This window comes from Haliaeetus albicilla, chromosome 1 (genome assembly GCF_947461875.1).
Source record: "Haliaeetus albicilla chromosome 1, bHalAlb1.1, whole genome shotgun sequence".
NCBI classification, from domain to species: Eukaryota; Metazoa; Chordata; class Aves; order Accipitriformes; family Accipitridae; genus Haliaeetus; species Haliaeetus albicilla.
In genome coordinates, this window is record NC_091483.1 from 37,797,675 (window position 1) to 37,820,053 (window position 22,379).

The 22,379-nt window shown below is 36.6% G+C and overlaps 1 protein-coding gene across 1 annotated transcript in view; it reads right to left on the reverse strand.

Moving 5' to 3' along the window:
* PDGFC (platelet derived growth factor C) overlaps positions 1-22,379 on the reverse strand; it is a 139,143-nt gene that overhangs the window by 36,032 nt on the left and 80,732 nt on the right. Inside the window, exons 2-3 of the mRNA XM_069785893.1 lie at positions 20,066-20,261; positions 1,349-1,529 (exon numbers count right to left, since the gene is read on the reverse strand). Of these exons, the coding sequence (XP_069641994.1) occupies positions 1,349-1,529; positions 20,066-20,261 (377 nt within the window). The remainder of the gene's footprint in view (positions 1-1,348; positions 1,530-20,065; positions 20,262-22,379) is intronic.

Consider the following 22,379-nt stretch of genomic DNA (forward strand, 5'->3'; position numbering starts at 1 on the left):
TTTAAACCTGGCCATATTTCAAGTTGGTTTGGAGACTGATTGACATTTTATTTAATTTCAAAATTCATCATTATCAAGTCATACTATTCCACTAACAAAAGGGTCTAACTCACAAAAGAGTCAAATATGCAGATCAAATCTTTAATCACTTTAGGAATAGTTCTTAGTTAGGCCTAAATATTTAAAAATACTTATAGGAAAACAATAGAAAATAACATCTATATATATATGTATGTACACAAACACACACACACTACTACACTTCACTGACATCATCATCAGTATGCTAAATATATTATGTAGAAGATTATGAATTGTTGAAAAGATAAGTGGAATTGTTCTTTGCTTCTTCTCAGTAGCTGACGTTTTGAAAATGGGGAGAAGAGGCAAAAATGGCAAAAGCAATAAGTAAGCCAAATGCATTTTGAGTGAAGCGCATTCAGTGGGGTTACAACATGGATTCTTTTGATCAATTTTTTATTGAGCTTGCAGATATTTTCCACCAACCAAATACCACAGACCACAAGACTACTTAGGACAGTCACGAAGTGAATTATGAGGAATTTAACAGAAATACTCCTTACTCTCTTTAAATATGGAATACCTATTCTAGATCAACTCAACCCCTGTTCTGCTCCACTCTAATGTTTCAGAACACTACCTCATCCTTAAAAATCTATAAACATTGTTTTGCTATCAGAGACCTTTCATTTGGTGAAAAAAGGTAACAGAAATCTGTTGACAGTGAAAATAGTCACATTTTAGACAATTACTATTGTTTAATACCTGCAATTTACAAGCATTAAGCAACAATTGAGAGAAGTCTAAAGTACAGTTTCCAGGGAAAATGCAGTGGAAAATGAGTATTATGCATTGTCTGCTTTGTCATATCCAGAAGCATAAGAACTTTTCTGGTTTTGAACTGGGTATAATCATTCGGCTTTATATGTCTAATAGCAGCTGACTAATAAAAATGTTAATTTCTTCAGTTGTCTTTGTAACTTCCCAATACTCTTTCAATGTCACACAACTGATTCTTATGCTGATTTTTCTTCTTCTCAAAGCTAGAATTTTTTTTTCACAGTACTGTATTAGGAATGCAAACATTTTATTGAAGTTTCCACACAAACAACCGAGCCCACAACTTCCCAGTCCAAAGCCATCCAAGAAGAACCACAAGAACACTCAGTTAAAAAAACAGAAACAAAATGTACAATTCTGGAAGACAGATTGCTCATTATTAAGAAATAAACAGTAATTAATCCTAAGCTATTAAAAGATTCTTTTGAGCTACCACTTCAAAGATTTTGTTTTCGTGAAATGTTCCAATCTGAAACATGTTACTTACTGGCATAAGAAGTGTATAATGGATGCAGAATCCAGGTTCAGAAGGAAAATATTCATCAGACACAAATCTTATTCTGATCTGGTTTCCTTTGGAGATTTGTCTGCTTGGCACACTACTGGAACCACACCAGCGCCCTAAAACAGTGCCATCACTAGGCTCTTCAACTTCTACAAAGTCATACCTGAACAGAAAAGAAAATCAAATGTTTATTTACTGATAAAATTTCTATAAAAATTCCTCCTTTAATCAATAAACTGACTTTGCAGTTTGCAATTATTTTTTTTTTTTAACACTGAAAGTATGCTACCAAAGCCAGCTATTTTAAACTTGGCTTCCAAGTTGCTACTGGCTTAAATACATAATAAAATCATGCAGTGAGGTTAAAAAAATAAAAGCAGAGTTAGCATTTTGAAAAGACCCATGAGTATGGTTTTGTTTGCTCCCTTTATGGAAAGCAATTACAACACGTGGGATACAGCAGAATAAAGTCAGAGAAAAAAGATTGAAATTGCCTAAGTGTGGCATAGTAATTCGTACTGCAATATCACTAACAGTATACTGCATGTCACCAGTGAAAGTTCAGGGGCTTTTTGGTATGGAAAACTTGCTCTCTTGTAATGCCAGTGGTGAATAAGCTCCTGAAGGTTAAGGTGGCTGAGGGAAACTTGGAAGCACATTTTGAGTTTATTCATACCCCAGCGAGACATTTGTTGAGCAAAGACCTAGACGTACTGCATGTCAGAAGAACCTGATATTTTGGTAATATTGACAAAAGATATATGGGTTGGGAGCTTAGAGCGAATGAAACATATTAGGTTTGATTTAGTTTCATTGGTTTTTAACATGTGGTCTGGGTATCGCTGGGGATCTGTGAACAACTTCAAATAGATCCATGAAAGGTACCTAAGAAACACCAGTCAATCGTCATCAATGAGCTTCAATACACCACACAAAGGTCCTCGCTTCCACTGGAAATGTTTAGGGGGGTTCCCAAGTCATAAAAACATTGAAAGCCACTGCTCTAGAAAGTACATCTGGTTTCAGTGCTTTAACCTGTTTCATGTCAGTTCCCCAGCTGCCCACTGACAGAATAAACACTAAGCATTTCAGCTGCATTTCCCCTGCTGCAGCTTGAAACCCTTGGAGCCCCAGCAGCAGCATGGCCCAGTGGTTTGGGAAGGCGAGAAAGCATCGGTTAATGCACGGCAAGCGTGTGGAAGCTCACAGATGTAGTTTTCCGAGTCATCGTTTTACTTTTAAACCACAACTTGTATTCTAGCACACCTCTGAGAAAGTTTCAATGTTTCTGGTATTTTTGTGTTCTCTTACATGTGTAGTCATATACTAAATAAGTCTCAAGTAAATCTAAATTGGTAAATAGCATTGAGTCCTTTTCAAGGGTATAAACAGTCCTACCTCTGATGATAGCAAATACTCATATTTTACAAAACACGCACACACACTCTACCAAATATACCAAGCAATATTTAATATGAAAATTATTACCACATAAACATTTTCTACTAAAGATTTTTCTGGATTTCTTTTCAGTAAAGCTAATCTTTATAATGATTCCCAGTTCCCTAGTTAGACAGCAGGCAATAAATTCTTGTGTTGCATGTTTGTGCAAGACTGACTTGCACATTTATTATCTCCATTTAAAGGACCAGTATTTTTTTCCACTTAATTAAAAATGAATGCAATGAATATGCTCATTAACTGTGTTCAAAATCCATTACTGCCATGTACCACAGTTTTAAATCTTTGTTGAACTTGATACTAATTACTTTATCACCATCTTTCCCCCCCGCCAAACAGTAACTAATTCCTTTAACTGATCCACCAGCGTTTTTACTTTATGATCAGGTATACAACTTATTACAAAGGCAATGCGTACATTAATTGTACTAAGACTTCAGGGCTCAACACACTTATCAAATTGATTTTGAGCAGTGAATTTTATTTTTTTCTTTTTAAAATCAGTTTATGAAGTTTCTAAAGGTAACATTTTTATTTTTTTAGTTAAGACTACTAAATACTTATCTACTTTTCTGATTTGTAAAGAGTGAATAAGTTAATCGTTACATTTATTGACTTAGGCTTAAGATGTCTGGGGGGTCAGGCAAAGTATAGGTGTTAGTGCTTCTAAATAACTTGCAGAGTACTTTCTATTGCACCCTTTGGTCTCCTGGTACCCCTGAAGTAAGAGAGAAACTCAAATTCCACAGTTTAAATCTTAGACCCTTAAAATAAATGCTAATTAATTCCATTAGTTGAGAGGTAAAATAGAGGGAAATACGTATTCTGAAAAACCCAAATAAAATTCAGCTTTCTGATATACATGACAGATCCAAATAATTCTGTTTGTCAGTGTTTTTCTTCTATATTCAGTTCTTTTCTCCTTGATCTTCGTATGTAGTATTTGTAAACAAGCTCTCATTTGTAATCAAAATAATTATGTTTTTTCTGTGTGTTATCAGTGTTACCTTGATTGAGAGGTTTCTCAGCCACCCTTCTCCCACCCTAATACCATTCCGATCATCAGAAATCCACTTGTTTCCAAGTGATCAATCTGGAAACACTTTAATCATTATATAGCACTCATTAGTACTGCACTGCAGCATGCACAATTACCAATATCACTATTTAAGGGATTTACTAAAACCTATTTTATAAGCCAATCAAATGTAACCTTCTCATGGCAACATGGTACAGTACATACAGCAGAGTCTACAATGATTACTCCCTCTCTGCAATGTCTCCCTCAGGACCTATAGAGGATTTCTGTTCTTTTATGTTCAACAAACAAGTCTGGTGCTGTAGACAAAAAAATCTGTTTTCATAAGCAAATACATGAGAAATGAGTATCAGTTTCTTACTGCTGAACACAGATGTAGGTGGAGCTCCCTGCACAATATAGATATTTCACCATCAGCAAGGGGAATCTTTAGAAATTCTGTCTATGTCAACAGAAAAAAGTCCCTCACGTGTTTCCTGGACATAATGACATTTTTAGCCAGTAACTTTTTTCCTGTCAGTTATCTAGGCTGAATGTGCTGCAAGAGCCTGTCGAAAAAATCTTCTGTGCAACTAAAATTCCTTGCGTTGCACATCTGGACTGAAGTCTGAACTTGCTGTGAAAAGTAACAAACCAAAGTGTTTCAGATGCTTTAGCATTTACAGGATTGTGCTACATAATTCTGCATCTTCATGTCACAGGGCTAAAGAGCAGCAGGGACAATAGCATAGCCATCCAAAACCATTTCCACATCAAGACAGGCTTGTACTTGAAATGCAGGAAAACTAGGATAAATAACCAAGAACTGAGAAGCTATTTTCCATCTGCAATGGAGTAAAAAATGTTAAAATGCATGCTGAATGAAACAAAGAATCGTTCTCTTCTGTGCAGTGTACAAAGGAGAAAACAGAACCCTCTTTGACAATGACTAAAGAAATGCCCTGGTGCTGTATCTACGTTCAATACATTATTCAAATATTACTAAGCAAAATTTATGACAAAGAGGTAGTCCAATCTCCTTTCCTGGGATGAAAGATGCTTTTGCCTTTAGTTGTGATGCCCATAATGCCTTCCATTATACCTGTTGCAGGTCAGGTATTCCTCTTCCCTGTAGCCTCGGTGCCTGGGACCGTGGACTGAATTAACAACCTGAACAAAGACAATTTATTGGAAAAGAGCAAGGAAGCAATGTAAGCAACTCTGAACTTCAATGCCTTCCCAACCAGGAAATGTATTTTCCAAGGGAATAGGTTTTCCTCTCCTTTCTATATTTTTTCTGTGGTTTACACTGCATTTGCTAAACATACTCTGACAGGCTGTTTACCTTGGCTTGCAATTTTGTGACCTTTTTGTGGGTTCCCTCTGCCTTTGGAATTCCACAAATATATCAATGAATGTAAGAAGCAGAAACCCACGGGGTAAAACACTTTGTCATATCAGTGACGTTGGACCTTTCCATCTGTATATAGATGCATGCTAGACAAAAATCTAGCACGCCCATTAAAAAGCTTGTAAAAGGTGAAATATATTTTTCCTTCCCCCTTTGATAAGAACCCATTTCAATTTATTTTTTTTTTAAATGAAGAAATAGGAATTTGATAACAATCCCTATCATATTTTTTTTGACAGTGTCCTCTGGGACTCTGTAATATTTCTGTTCCAACTTGTTTTAAAGCACATGGAATTCTAAGGTTTTCCTGGTGCTGGCATAGCACACCAAAATACCTACCTCAGCTGCAGACCAAAAGCATTCAAGGTCTCCTGGCAGTTCACCAGACACACTGTTATTGAATAGAACTTAGATGCTTTATATTTGGACAGCTTCAATTTTGGAAATATTGGAAATTACTAAAAACTATCATCATGAAAATATACTTTTGATCTTTTTATAAGAAAAATTTTAACACCATCATTTTAAAGGAATATTTCCTCTCCCTCTTCCACCTCCATTTGAAATAATTTTCATTTTTGCTACTGAAATATTTGAATTTCCTATGGAAAAAAATTTTTGGTTTCCATCATTTGACTTAACTGTGTATTTGTATAGACAAAACTGTAAGGGTATTGGTGACACCTTACATAGTCTTCACCTCTTAGATCACTTTTAAATCACATCTGTAAGTAGTCATATTGCTCTTTGTGAAATAAACACTGTATTTACATATAGAAGAAAGTAAAGCCAAACATTTAGCTTGAAGACATTTTATTCAAAGCGTGTCAGCCTTCACTTGCAATAAATCCTGGAAGCCTCCTCCAATCAACCCAGCTCTCCAGTAATGCTCTGATGGGCAGATACATGTTTATCCGAGTGGAAAACAGAACACTGGAGCATGACAGAGGCACTCAAATCCGTAGTATCTAATGGCAGACCCAATTTGTTTCACCAGCCTTGTTACTCCCCACAGGTCAACATGCTGTACAGTCTCCAGCAAAAATGCATGATGGGACAAGGGGAATGCAAAAAAGAGCAGAGGGAAAATGGGAGGAACCCAAGAAGGAAGAAGGCCAGAGAGTGTGGCATGCTGGACTAGAGAAATAAGTGGATTTCAGGCAAACTAAAAGCCTACAGATGTAGCAATACAGTTGTAAAGAAGAGTGCACTGCATCGTTCATTCAATAGGTGGAGAACTTTACTCTTTTCTATTACCAATACTGCCCCTCTCACTGAGACTGAAGTACGTTTTCCTCAAAGAGCAAAGCACAGAGACAAAAGACACATCATGTGAGATGAAAATCAAAATGATACAAAAATTAAATAACTGGTAATAATGAAACTGCAGGTACTTGTGCACTATTTTTCGTTTTATGTAAAAGGAAATCTTACTTTTGTTATTATTTTTTTTCCCCTCCAATAAGGCCAGGCCAGGTAGTACCACCACCCACCACCCAAGTTTGCAAGCTTCAGAACAGCTTTTTAATTAATTACTTTGCCTTTCAGAAGCATTTATTTACGTCATACTGTTTCATATTTGTTGCCAGACAGCAGTATCTATCATGAACCTCAGACTGGGAAAGATTGGCCCATTCAGCCCAGTAACTACAAGGTTCCTGAAGTCACAAACCACTAGCAGTGCACATCAGTAAAAGTTAGCTATTAATAACTCCACTTGCTAGTCAGGTGGAGGAGAAAAATCCTCAAATGGTATAGAAAGCAAATTTCCTGGAGGAACAGAAGGGAGAGGGCACCTTGGCTGACATGGTGACCCTGTGGCAGCACCAGCAAATACTCCATGCAGGGTACAAGTTCAAAAAAAAATTATTCCGCTCAATGTTATCAGAAATATTTGACTAGGGCTACTTTGAGTGAAAGTATAGTCAGGCTATTGGAAGAAAACTGTTGTTTTAAAAACTACCTGATATAAAATAGTAACTATTTAAAATATTCCCTCTGGATTTTGTCTTTCCAATAGGAATTTCTGAAAAAAGTTACCCAGAGTCATTTGACTCCAGTTCCTGAGGCTCACAGCATGGGCAACTCACCCTTAGCATTCATCCTCTTTAGGAGGATTTGGCAGTGCCTTCCACTATAAGAGGAAACTCCTTTGGATATCATTACAGATTATCCAACAATTGAGAAAAGAGTTACGTTCTACATTTTCTGTCATGTTTTATGTTTTAACTTAAAAACAGAGAAAAGATGATGGAACAGCAATGATTTGACATGAAATAAGTTTCCGTAGTAGTACCTGTATCTGCTGATCTTACACACACTGTGTTTTAACAGTCACTGGAAAGAAACAGCATACCCAGATATAATCCAAATAAATAACCGATGAGGTCAGGTTTTTGTACTCAGAAAATGATGTTTAATTATACACAAACATCACTTCCAGCAACAGACATCACTTCCAGCCAATACAGCAAATGAGCATAAAAACCCCAAGTATCCTGCCATGCCTAAATTTTCCATGAAATAAAGATACTCAAGGTATAAACAGAGAACATTTCTAACTGCCATTCACCAAATATGGATTGTAGTTTCTGCGCCAACCTACTTTGAATACATTTATTTTAGAATATGCAGTACTGTACATTAGGAACTGCCTTATGGAAACACACATTCATTCACAAATGTTAGATGGTTGCCATGGTTCTCTCTATTTAATCTTTCCTCATACTGATTTGTAATAGCCTGAGGCTTTTAACACAACTGCACAACTCTCTCTGTATTTCTACCTTGTTATTTAGGACACATGAAAAAAAAAGTTTAATCCTTAGATTTCAATTTTCTTCCCCTTCATTCCCTGTAAGCCACTTTGATCATAAATATACATTTACAACACTGCAAGTGAAAGGGAAAAACAAGACAGAGTTCAAACCCCCAAATTCTACTCTTCAAACATTTGAACACTTCTCGTGAAAAGAAAAGGATGCACTGGTGGTTCGATTTGGAGAAATTAACTGTTGCATTATTGCTCTCCAGTCTACCAGAAAACACACTTGCATTTTCTGTGCATCTGCTGAAAAGTTAAGGCACCATGTGAAGCTGAGACATATACATTTTGCACAGTAGCTTTTGTCGCTTGGTGAACTAGTGTCAGAGCACTGCATGTAAAAATAAGAAATCCAAAGAAATGCATCTCTTCACCCTCCTCCCCAAAACTCTCCTTTGTATCAAAAGTTTACTTCAGTGCCAATTGATAAACTGAGTATTGCTGAAAACATATCCTTTCCCTGATGACTAGTAAATTGGCACGTGAACACCTCTAGGAAATAAATCATCGTGACTGGTATCAAGGCACACTGGAAGCACTTAAGTATCTCCATCTTAAGCACATGAATATCCCGTAGTCTCTGAAAGTAACTTCTGCCTTGTGGGGAGGAAAGGGCATTAACTTTTCCACAAGAATAAGAAATTGTAAACTAGATACATTGTTACATGTACTTACCAAAACAATTCTATATTCAGACAGCAACGCTGTAATTATTTAAGCATGTGTTAAACTACTGATATGGAAAAAGCATGTAAATAAGTATTTTCAGGAATAAAGCAACCACAGAATTCAGTCCTAGGTAGCCTGTGCTGCAAACTAATTTATACTGGTATAACTTCTATTGATACGTTATTTCGAGCAATTGAATAAGAATCTTATAGAAAGAGACACTATAATCCTGTAGATCAACAGTGGAGGCAGAAAGGAAAGATGATTGTTTTCCAAACTCCTCCTTTTAAAAGACCAATTGCCAAATTTCTTAGAAGATAACCTGTACTTATCTTCTTTGTATCAAAGAATGGTGGGTATTGCCAATGCCAGTCAGGATGAGAAGCATGTTTAGCTCTCTTTAAATAAGGGTTAAGTTTGGTCTAAAAATGGCATGTTACGTAGAACAGAGATACAAAACAAAAAAGTGCAGGAAATTTCATACCAACATTACTATTACTATATATCAAAGACAAAGATGAATTTGGGAAAATCGGAAAGCTTGGAAAAACATATTGACACATGTGAATTAGCTTGCCATTGATGGCCCAGTCCATTTACTTACCTTGGCCTTCATCCTAAAATGCAAAGGAAGAAGTTCCATGGGGACTAAGTCTCCATGAGTTTCCATTGCCCAGTGTTACTATGCTACGCTTACCTTTTTCCTATTTGACTACAGATTCTCCTGTAGCCATATAAAATACAGTGAGTAAAAAAGATTTTCCACAAAACTAAGAAGTCATTCGGAAGGGTTATTTTTCAAGGACTAGAAAATGGATAACATCTACATAAAACATTTTCTTGTACTGTTTCACCTCCAACCCGTCTGTTTTCTGCTACTGACTGCCTGTGTGGACCACAGATTTCTTTAGTATCCTGTACAAGTTATGAATTGAAATAATAATGCATGTAACAAAAATGGTAATAAGACAGAGTATTCTTATTGTGCTGCACACTAGTACTCCTATTCTTCATCATCTGCCCCCCCCTCCAAAGGAATACCTGTACAATTTATTATTAATATTATTATTATTACGTACTTACAGTACAACACCACGTGGAAATGGCCATCAGAATTCAGGATCCTGCTGCACTGGACACTATATTCTCCAAAGCACATTTCCCTTCATAAAGAGGCAGCCCATTGCTCCCAGAGAGTGCACCAGCTCAGTAAGTATCCTACATCATATAGTACTACACTTTCCAGATTTTGGAGAATTAAACACCTTACCAACATTTTCCCAGTACTTCTCTGTAAAGTCTGCTATATTTTATCCTGGGAATTACAGCAATCATACTAAATCACATGTTCCTACTGTAGAGATCAATATTTTGTACAAAACCAAAAACAGTAATGGAGCTCATGGTTCACATCAACAGCCAAGGCTGTAAAGCATTCTTTCTAATCCACTACAAAATTTCTACCTCTACTCACGCTGTTCACAGTGGTCAATGTATCTGCTCCAACTTCTGTGAATCTATAATCATGTTTTTACCATTGTTTTTCAATCAGCATTTTAAATATTTATTCTAGTATCCCAAATGGTAATTTTTTCTTTATGCACATTCCTTATATCCTGGAATGTAGCGATGGCTCCAGTCAACGATGTGAAACTACTGGCTAAGCAATTTCCTAGCAATATTCAAAAGCATATTTTGGAAAACAAACAAACAAAAATTTTTTAAGGGGCATTTTCAGCATGTGAAGATTCATCCAGGGCAGTTCAGGCAGCACCCCTTCCCCTCAAGCACCCTCTGATGATACAGCAGCATTACACACCTGCTTGTTTCCCCTCTTCCTTTTCCCTCCTTCCTGCCTACCTCAATGGAGACTGGGGCTTTATCTATGTTTATTTAAATGAAAACACCTTTATTTCTTTAGTTCAGCAATACAATAACATATGGTCTCTTGGCTGCTACACTAGCACACAGGATTTACCGATCCAGGACAGACCATTTGTCATGAAGTCCAATATCCTGCTTCAGGACAGGCTAGTAATTGCTACTTGAACAGAAAGTGAAAAACCCCTATAATGTAACTGACCAGTCACATAACACCACAGGAGGCAGAAAAAATGTGTTCCCAACCCTAGCAGGAGATCAGTTTTCACCTAAAGAGTGTAAGGAGTTTCCTCTCACTTCAGTTTACCCAGTTATAAGTTAATGGTCATAAAATTATGCAAAACTATTTTTAATCCAGCCACAGTATATGAATCAAAGGCTAGTCTGAAGCAGTACTTAATAATTGCTGGTAGTTTACTGGTCTCCCTCTTCTCATGTTACTGTCAGAAAAGGAAAAGATCTATCTATTTTACCTTATAAAACCCCTCGGACACTCCCACATGACCATCTAACCTTTACTGCAATAAGTAATCTTCCTTTTTGCAGTTTCTCATGCACATGCATCTTCTCAGATATCCTGATGATCAGATGAGAACAGATTAATGTAAATTGCATTACGTTTCACTTCTACTTTATCCTAATGGAGCAGCATCAAGTGCAAGACAGGACTGTTACTGATATGTCTGACTGACAACGTTTGCTGGTAATGCTGTCTAACTACAATTTCACGTGAGCAACATATGTTATTAAAATGTTGATGATACACATGAAGAAGCAACCACAGCATCTAGTGAGAGGGAGAGAGGAAAGGAAGTGGACAAGGGGAGGAAGAGAAGAGAGAGAAGCTGTGTAATGCGAAGAAACACAACTGTCCGCCTAGGAATAGGACAGTTGGTACATCTGCTATTCCTGCTGATTAAACAGGAGAAAGCTGCTTATAAACCTGTTGGTGAGGCTATGGACTTAACTGTACGTAGACTTTCAGTAACCAGAAAGCATAAGGGAGGGAGTGCGTGGTATGTATAATCTGGAATGTTTAGATACTACACTGGGTAACTTTAGATTACTCTGCTGGGCCTGCCTTTGCAGCTTCCATTTCTCTTGATATCAGGACTCCAGAGAGTCACACCAGAAACCACAGGTGGCTACAGGGTCTGTCTACATCCCTGAGCTCCAGTGGTGATGGCTCACAGCATGTTTTTGTGCCCCCTTATAGTAGACATTTACTTCTATCTTTTAATAAGTGGTGGGGCTGGTGCAGGGGAACTCCATCAATAACAACTATTTCCAGAGTACCCTAGACAGAAGCAAGACCCAGCAGTACCACACTCATTTTCAAAGAAAATAACTTCAGTCTACACCATTAGAAACGCAGCCAACTACGGTAACATGAAAAAAATTTAGAAGCAATAAATTAGGATTAGGACCATTTACAAAAATATTTTGGTACTGTGGACATAGTTTACTTTATTCAAACAGCTTGCTTGAGATTGAGAGGACCAGGAAGGAATTTTAAGGAGCCTAAAATGTTTTTTAAGTCAATGAGTGTAGTCTCTGGTGTGAAAAAGGAGTAAGGGATTATGTCAACTGCCCACTCATCAGCAATCACTCTCCTAACACTCATCTGGACTGTGAAAATAGATTTTAAATTACTTGTGAAATAATATCCATTATAGTGTCCTCCAGCAACAGTGGATACTAAAAATGAATGCTGAATTTACTGTAAAGGAGGGAAAAGCGGGTGGGCAAGAATGCAGTGATAGCCCGTAAGTTTGTGCAGCATGTCCTTCTGATCACATCATGTAGGCTATGGTGTCCTCCTGTTCTGCTCAGAGAAGCATCTTCTTCTGTTTGCCTTTCTTGTGTTGCACTCTGATTTGCTTAGAGAGTACAATTTTGCAGCTATAAACCCTTTCTGCAGAACTAAGTTTACTCTTTTTGAAGCTTAAGAAATGTGCGTTACAAAGTAGTCTCCATTATAACCATACTGCATTTTGGTTTTCTAATTTTTTTATCTTCTTTTACTGCCTGCAGTATCTGCTTTGTCACATTTACAACACTGTTATCATGAGAATGGTATTAAGCAACTTCTAATAAGCAGTACAGAACCCGAAGGAATGTGTATACTTCTGGATACAGTAGACACCTCTGCCACAGTCTGAACTATGGACAGTAGCTATACCAGCAGAACAGGACCAGCTGAAAGATGAATTAGTGTTTGAAAAATCTGATAATCAAAGAGTCAATTTTTTCTGTTATCATGGCAAATCCAAAAGTAAGAGCTTTCTTAAAAAAAATAAAGTAATAATAATAAAAAGAAACTACAAGGAACCACAATTTTTTTTAATGAAATCAGAATAGATAAGAAACAGAGCCAGATACTTCTTTTGACATGAAAAACCACTTATTTTTTCTTCAGAAAATAAGAAAGCAGGATACATGAGTCTATCGGACTCTTTTGCATTCATTAAATTGAAATAATATTGTTACAACTGAACTCACATGAAAAGAAATAACCTTTGTAGTACTAATCTTTTTTTCTTTAGATGTAAAAGAACAATTTTTAGATAACGAAAGGACTGTGGCCCAATATGAATCTAATTTCTTAAAAACTTTGATCCCTATCCCCTGCTCTCATCTTCCATTTAGCATTTAAACCTCTCTTGAACTGGTATCACTATTCAGTTGTCTTGCAAATAGACTGAGCAACTAAAAACCAAAACAAAAAAACCCCAACCCCACAAACACCAGGAGAAATTACTCCACCAGCTGCCTTAACACAAGTTTTATGGCATTTTCTACACACTGCTCCTAAAATGCCACCTTCCTGCCACCAGTAAAACATCAATGTTGCTACTAAGGACTTCAGCTTATATTAGCTATTTCATAATAATTCTCTCCTATCAGTATTTCAATTAATCTAAGGCACTTGAATGCTAGAACTCATCCCAGCCATTTAAATTATATGACCCCCTTTCAGACTTTGAATAAAAATGATTGACAAGAAATTTGTGTTGGGGAAAAAAAAAGTAAAAAAGAAATTGTGTATTGAGGAAAAAGAGTTCTTATGCTTTTTATAATTCCATATATTAATGGAATCAATCATATCCAAATGGATCTGACTCGCAGAACAGAGCTGTAATAAATTTTATCTTTAGTATGACTTCACCTTTGCTGAAGAAGTTATAGACTATGATGAAAGAGACATTTAAGTATCACTGATATGTAGAGTCACCTAAACTGAGCCCAGCCCACCTGTATGTGTAGCATCTCATAAAAAACAGGTGGCTAAAATAGACCACACTGAAATTCTAAGGCAAGAGCTGTAAGAAAAGAGCTTTAAAGACTGGTCTTCACTATAACATTCATCTCTGCTCTCAGAGTCTGTGGGTTTTGGTGCTGACTGGTTTTTTTTTTTTCCAGTTTGATGCTGACTGTATTTTTTTCCAATTTGAAGCCTTAGAAATTCTGGGGGACTCCTCACTGTTTTCTGAATTTTCAAATAAAGGTGGCAGCAGTAGCCCCTGCATCTTCAGAATGGGGGTTGGGGGAAAAAAAGCACAAATCCCAGCAGCCCACCTACTTAGTGACATGAATTGCCATGATCATCATCTGCACCAGTTCCTCTTTAAATACAGAGTTCATTTAAAGGTCTTTGTCCAGTTATTCAAAGCCAACTTGAACTTTGTACTTACCCAAGAGATAACTTCACTCTCTGTAATCACAGTCCACGAGAAGCATTTAAGACTATGTGACAGTAAGGACAGACCATCAGCTGTCCAGAAAACAATTTTCTTGGGAACTAGACCTTGATAAGGAACTCACTGCCCTCAAAAGCCCCAGAATTAATACTTACTTTATGTGAAAAGTTATATTTTTTTTTCCTGAATCTATGCTTGATATTAGTGTGTTCTTCACACATACATCAATATTGCCTCTATAATGCACTCAAGGCAAAACAAAAAATATTACTTTTTTTTTTTCCCCCAGGGGGCAGGGTGTGGGTTAGAATTTCATCTTTCTAGACAAAAAAGATGCTGACATTAATCTTTCATCCACGTGCTCTGTTGATGCTGTAAGGTGATTCCATGACAAGGGGCCAAACAGAAGCAAAATAGCTGTCCTCTTTTTATTGAAGCAGTTAGGAGTTGCAGTTGTGTATCTACATTTTACTCCACATGCCAGATGTACAGATTTGTACAGATTTTTTTTGTACAAGAAAGGAAGCTCCATGTGGTGTAAGTTGCTCATTGTGTCTTATATTACACAGAAAAGTCTCTTTAGAAAATTACACAACAAAATGTTTAGCCTTTTTATTGTGTTTATCATAATTTATCACTGCATAGTATGCATTTGAAAAAATGTCAAAAAAAAAAGACAGCTAAGCAAATATTTTCCTTCTTCGCAGCTGCTGACTAAAGACAGTGTCAGTATGTTTCCTCTTGATACACTTGTTCCAGTCTTGTCAGACTGAGCCAAATCTTCTAATTTTTTAACCCTTATCAATAACTTCCTAATGATACATTCATTAGGAACACATATGACTGTTGAAGCCAGTCGGTTACGGTTTCTACCACAGAACCTTGATGTTCCCTTAATGAAAGGGAATAGCTTGGGCACAGTTCAGTCACAATGGATCTGAAGTGAAGGCAAGTAGCTTACAAAAACATTAGGGAAAAAGGAGGTAATGAATTTAATGCATGTGGCTTTGTATCATAAAGCATCATCCTAAGAACCCTCAGAGGAAGAACATTCCCGGTATTAAGAGTGAAGTATTTAATTTGATGTGAAGAGGAAAAAAAAGTCACAGAACTACTCACATAGGTTTTACCCCATGTTAGCACTGACAGCTGCCTTCAGCTTAACTAATTTTCTTCAGGCAAAAATTCTACATACTGCACATATTAACTAGACAAGCTTTGGGAATTCTTTCAGAACGTTATAGGTAAATGCTTCACTTATACAACTACAGGAACAGATTCACATATGCAGCTGCTAAAAGCCGCCCCACCCCCCAAAAAACCAACATCATACTATAGTTCATACTTTAAATTATTAGACTGAAGAGAGTCAGAAATGAGTATAGCTATCCTAATACGAAGATGATGGTCAAATGGCATCTATTATTCAACTATCAGTTGGTTCCACATTCTTTTACTCATGTATTTTATCCTTATCATCTTATCTACAGTAATTGCACTTTGGATTTGTGACACATTTCTGTGTTTTATTATATATAATAAAAGTCAAACAGACTGTAATCATCTGATGATTAGAAAGAACAGCTGCAACCACCTCTAAGATGAACAACTAGAGCCATTCTGTGCACAGGGAGAGAGCAACTTTGACACATACTATTAACCTAAGAAAGATTTTTTTTTTCTTTTCCTATTGCAGCCTTGCATTGTAATGCTCCAATGTACAACCTACTCACAACATCAGACTGCCTTTTAAAGGCAACTACAGCATCCATGTTCTTCCTGGAAGAAGGGTAAATCTGTGACTTCCTGTCACAGAGGAGTTTATCACAAAGGTGTTATCACTGCGTGTTCTCAGAGACAGAAAACAACAAATTTGGACAACAAGAAACAATTGAGCAAAAATCAGTCCCTGCTAGTCAAGAAGAGTTACGGCACCTCCCTGATGATATGAGCTGCAAGGCACAGAAGTCTAATGGCCTCATAATTAAAACAGCATTGAGGGGCTAGCATCATGAAAATAATTCCCTGTCATATCAGCTATCATATGAGCAGAAGAAAGGCTGCTTCTTTTTTTCACCAGACAGGGTGGGCACACAGAATGTAAATCCACTATGCCTGTGTTAGCTACAAATTCCCTTATGAAAGGAAAATTCACTGCCAGTTCTATCATCTGAACAGTACTGCACAAAACAGCCAGGAGATTGCATCCTTCTCCTTTTTTGTTTGCTTGGTTTGCTGGGAGATTGTTTTGCTCGTAAACTTTTTCTTTCACAAGTCACAACTGAAATCAAACAAAGTGTACAAGACTGAAATTACTGCAATATTGCAGAGATTTACATATCCTTATTATCAACCAAATAATGTAAATCTCTTCCGAGATACATGTATGGATCTAGTTCCCAGATAAATTGGAGGGTTTTTTCACTTTGAAAAAGACACAGTGGGATTCTTAACATTTTGCCTATAGAAAGGGTGCAGTGCAGATAAAGTAGAACCGTTGTTTAAAAAATCATTAGCTGTATTTTAAGCAATGCAGAAATGAACTCCGTAAATTTCAAGCACATCACAATTGTAAAACCAGGACAAAAGTCACCTGGAGAAATACAGGCAAAATATGAGAAGTTTATTCTAAAAAACCCTATAATTTAAATTTTGTTTCCAAAACATACAGAACACAGCAATCATGCTTAAGACTGGTGAGAATTAGCACAACAATTACGACTACGCATGCTAATGCTGTTCCAGGTGAGGCTGGGTCAGATGGCTGGTCATAAACATAGAATTTGCTGTAATGCAAATGCTCTACCTTAGTCAATACTGCAAGTTGAATTGCAAGTGAAAACCGAGTGGGAAAAAAAGCCATGCAGGATCATGCTGATTCAGATTCAGGAAAGTATTTAAAGTGGAGACTAGACTGGTACCTTTAATGTATCTGTAAAATGTGGTATTTGTTCTAGATTAAAAGACCTCATAGAATAGCTTGAAATGTCAGAACTGACTTCAGAGAAAACCAGCTGTGGAGGTCATGTCAGCCAGATACAGGCAAAAACTTGCCATAGCTTCAGGATACATATAGGACATTTCTTATTCACCACTACCATTGTTTTCCTGTTATAGAACTACATTAAGCAAAAAAGTCTTACATAGCTGGATATGGTTTTGTTTTATTTTCTTCCACTAAGCAATATTTGAATTAATATGAGATTTAAAAGCTGCTAATTATCTTAAACTAATACACTGTAGTGTATTCTCTCATAGGCCCAGTGAACTGATGCTACAGGGCGTTACAGCATACAGCGATGATGGAGCAAGCTCTGGCATTGCACAGAACATGCAGCTTAAGAAGCGAGTAGATGAACTGAAAAGTGTGATGATGACCACTGCAGGTAACTCTTGAAGTTCTCTCATACACTATAGAAGGGAGAGAAAGATATCCTGGTACAAACTGTACACTTCTGCATAGAAAGTCTAACTTTACTGGGCTGGTTTTTACCTAGTTTCAGTCATAGGTCAGAACTAAAGGATCAGGTCACTGTAAGGTATAGAGTTATAATACATTAAATTTCATGTCATATTTTATTCTGTCTTTTGTCATAGAAACTTGCCTTTGGAGAAACTGTCGAGTACTCTACAGCAACAAATCAGTATTGTGTTTCAAGATGATAGAAACACAGTGGAGTAATAAATAATATGGGATGCAGTCAATAAAACCCCTTAGCTTTTCTACAGAAAGTACTGGAAAAAAGATTAAATAATTTTATTAGGATCTACAAGAGATAAGAAACACAAGACATTACTTATAAAGAGATATTACTCAGATAACTGGTAACTTACTTGGCCTGTGTAGAATTATTTTACATAGTTAAACTCACTGTGTTTTAGTTATTTCCTCAACTTGTCAATTATTTATACTCCCTTCACATCAAACAAGGTACACATTCTCTTCCTTTACTGAATTTTTTACTGAATTTAAATTTCATAGGAACCCTAGCTATGTTTTTTCTTTTGGTTAAAGACAACTCTATAACTTTCTTTTTCAGAGGGTCATATCTTCCAAGCCAAAAAGCCCAATGTGCCCTCAAAAGTGCACATATCAGGAATTGCATTCATACAGCTTCCTGGTATCCCTGCACAAATATGAGCATGATAAGATTATGACCGAGTGAAGATTATGAGTGACTTATTACTGTTTCTTAATTTGACCAGTACTTTTGTATTCAGCACATTGTTTACTTAAAATAAATGTACTCCCATTAAAATAATATTCTAGTTATATTAAAAATATTTTAACTTATCTTACTTTTTTCTTTGCAAGTGGACGAATGAGTCACCCTACCTGGATTTTCTTTCACTTGCCACTTCACTCTGGCATATGCAAAGAAAAGAAAAAGCAAGCTAAGTTTTCATTTAAAGAAAAGAATTACTGTGCAAAGGGAGTGCACTCATCTGAGCAAACATATGTTTACAGCATTTAGTATTTTAATTATATTTGACATGGCCTTGACAATTGCTCCCTTCAGAATTATGAAAGAAAGATATCTGCCCATCTGTTATGAACGTCAGCTCCTAAATTAAGGGTAAGTGCAAAAGTAACCTCTAAGAAATTCAAATTTGTTATCAAAAGTTGATACAAGATATAAAACCAACTCACTAGGAGTTAATTAGAAAAACTGAAAGCAAGAATCAAATCAAATGTGTATACAAGGTATTCAAAAATAAAACCCCAAACAGAAAAACAAACCAAACAAAAAACTACTTTGAAAGAAAAATCTTGTGTGAAGTACCTCTCCAGGAACACATCAAAGGAGGATATGCCATTCAAATGACATGTTTTATCTGTTACTGAATTTACTGAAAAGAGTTCAGACAATGTAGCACTATTCATACCCTGGGGTTTTTTCACAATCTGTTGTTGTGATGTCAGACAGATACAGGATACAAGAGTTTAGGATCTCTCCCCTTTCACACACCCACAGGAAGCATATATAATGTCAGACCCTACTGCCTCACAAAATATCCAGAACACGATCAATCGGATGGCTTGGTTAAGAACTACATCCATCCTGATGCCTGTTATATCACGGTTATTTCTCTCTCAAGCTACAAAGCCTTTAGCTGCAAATCATAGGAAGGAAATACAGGTTCCACAGATACCTGTGCCAGTGATTGAGCAGGCAGAATACTTATTGAAGTTGGGAAAAATGCAATACCATTAAAGAATGTCAATTAATGCAATGCTATAAGTGCTGTTTTTCATAGAAAACTAAGTACTTGACCATTAAAGGCAATTAAAATATTGAGCAGTAGGGTGTCAGGGTTTTTTGTACAGGGATGTTGCAATTGGTGTCATTACCTGAATTCCACTTCAGGTAACTTGCTTACCCAAATTTTCTCTGTAAAAATTAGACATTCATTGCTCTAATGTTCTGTCAAGAATATTTTCCCAGATGTCAACACTTTTACTTGAGAGAGAGATTAAATATTTCACATTTTTCTATCATAATATATCTGTGGCCCAGATACTAAATGCAGAAGGAAAAATGGGGAGAACCCAAAGCTTTCAAGCATGAAATCCTTCTCTAGCACTGCAAAGGAAACCATGGACTAATACTTTAAAAGATGCATTTTATAAACATATTGACATGCAGGTATCATATTTTTGCAAAACTTGAGCAACACTTCTGTTTCATCCCCCACACCTCCCTTCCAATTTTTCTAAGTTAAAGTAACTTACTTGCAAATGTCATCTTCTGGGTCTTCAAGCCCAAATCTTTCATCGAAAGTAAGCTGTATCCATACATTTTCGTCTACTGCTACTAATCTCCACACTAGCACAGTATTGCGTGGGTATGTGTGTGGAAACTTGGGGCTGTGAATACTTCCATTAGTAGTCACAGTAACTATCTTCTCATGCTGAGGATCCTGCACGCCTATAGTAAAGACAGAAAACAGATGCATGAATACTCATTTCTTCTCCTTTTCTTAAAGTGCTTGTATAGTATTCAGAGGTTTTGTTTTGTTTGCTTTTCTTCATCTTGCAAGGAATTTCTGCTTGGAAAATCTGTATAGTAAAAACAACCCAAAAGTGATAAGTATTACTCTGCTAGCAAAAGTTATTCAAACCCAAGCCTCAACTGCTGTTCAGAAAGCAGAACAGATGTTCAAGTGGAGCTAAGAGAAATGTGACTGCAAACACCTAAATGCAAGACTGGAATACTCACAGAAACCCAGCAGCCCAAGGGACTACATCATGCACCCTGCTGCTGGTTTCAGTTCTCTGTTACTGGAGATTGCACAGAGATCACATGAGGGTACAGGGACAGGTCTGCTCACACCTACCACAAAAGGGATGGTTTAAATTTGTCTCCTGTTAATGGAGACTGTCTTACATTTATTGAGTTCAGTGATAAGGATTTTGATGGCTGCCTCCTTCCAGAGGGCTGTATCAGAACAAAGTTATCCCAGTACAAGAATGAAACTGGGACATGCTTAGGAAACTTGGGAAAGTCACCAAGTGTAAGAAATTAGGCATGTACTAGGCATGATAAGCCTCAATCAAGGGCATTCCTCAAAATTCTTCACAGCACTTTTAGACTAAACACATGTAAAATTAAATGAATGTTTTACAATGCAGCAGGAAATTAATTCAAAAGAAATAAGTCAACTACATTTGATTTTTAAAGCACACAGTAACACTGAAACTACTGAAAAGACCTATTCAGGTCTTCATAACTGCAAGGAGTTACCAAAAGGAAACGACTCCTTCGGTGAGCAGCAGCCGTGCCCAACAATTCTCTTCACAGTCTCACAGAGACCTCATTCTCAAGTGCCGAACATTCATAGGAATTCATATTCAGCAGCTGGAATCAGCTCGTATTGAGTATTTAGCTGCAAAAACCAGGCACTGACCTGATCTGGATACATTTTAACATTGTGACATAGGGCAATTAGATCTCTAAACCACAAAATTTAATTCCATAAGCGCATCAAATGAAAAAATCCTCCTTATGCTATAGCACGTGACTTTTACTAACTTTGGCTTTTTCAAAAAATCTGTATACAGTCAAGTTTTACATTTCAGTCAGTAAATCATAGGAATTCTCAGAGTTTCTTATTAATAACTTTAGTAACAAAGTCAGCTTATAGTTTTGTACTGGAGAGTTATTAATATTATTTTGTTTTCAGCTATTCATTGTCTTTTTCAGTTAGATACCATATCTTATTTTTCTGATTGTTTTATAACCAGCATTGAGGAACATTTATTTGAAGCTATGTAAGACATATATGCTTCAGTCTACAAAGAAAAATACACTGCAGTTGTACCTTGTTACAGCTACATGTAAAGGCTGACAGCTAAATGAATGCAGTGCAAGAAAAGAAGGCCACAGAAACAGCATTGCTATTTTAAAAGGCTTAATCTATACTTAAATATAATTTAAAGTCTGATGGACTTTTCCTTTCTATTCTTTTGGACTTGTGCCTTCTACTTGTGATATGAAAATGGTAAATTTTCTTTTAAGTGGAATTGCTGCTTGTGTAACACTGATGGATTGTGGTCTTGCCAGTATCCATGCACAGTTGCAGAGGACTGACTGTCTTGTGTACAAATAAGAGAGGACAGCAGGCAGTAATAAGAAAAAAGCACAGAAAAAGGGCACATAAAGCAGATTCCCAATTTAGACACTTCATTGGGTTTTTGTTAGCTGAGTCACAAGCATTTTTCTATAATGCATAGTATGTCAGCTGAGAGCTGCACGCTAAACACAGGAGCCAACAATAATAAAAATTACTTTCCCAGAGATTAGTACACCAGAGTGGTATTTCCAAAGTATGCAAAGGACCACCATTTCAGACAAACATGTCAAAGTGTGGTGTCTGACGACACTATATTCAGTGGTTTATTTTGTCTTTAAAAGCACACACAGGATTACAAACCATGTTATATTTCACAACATATTAAGAAAGTGTTTTCTTCTGTGTCATCAGGACAATGATAACAACAGCACTGCAAGTAAGTCCTGTGAAAAGTCCAGGCATATAAAATGAGA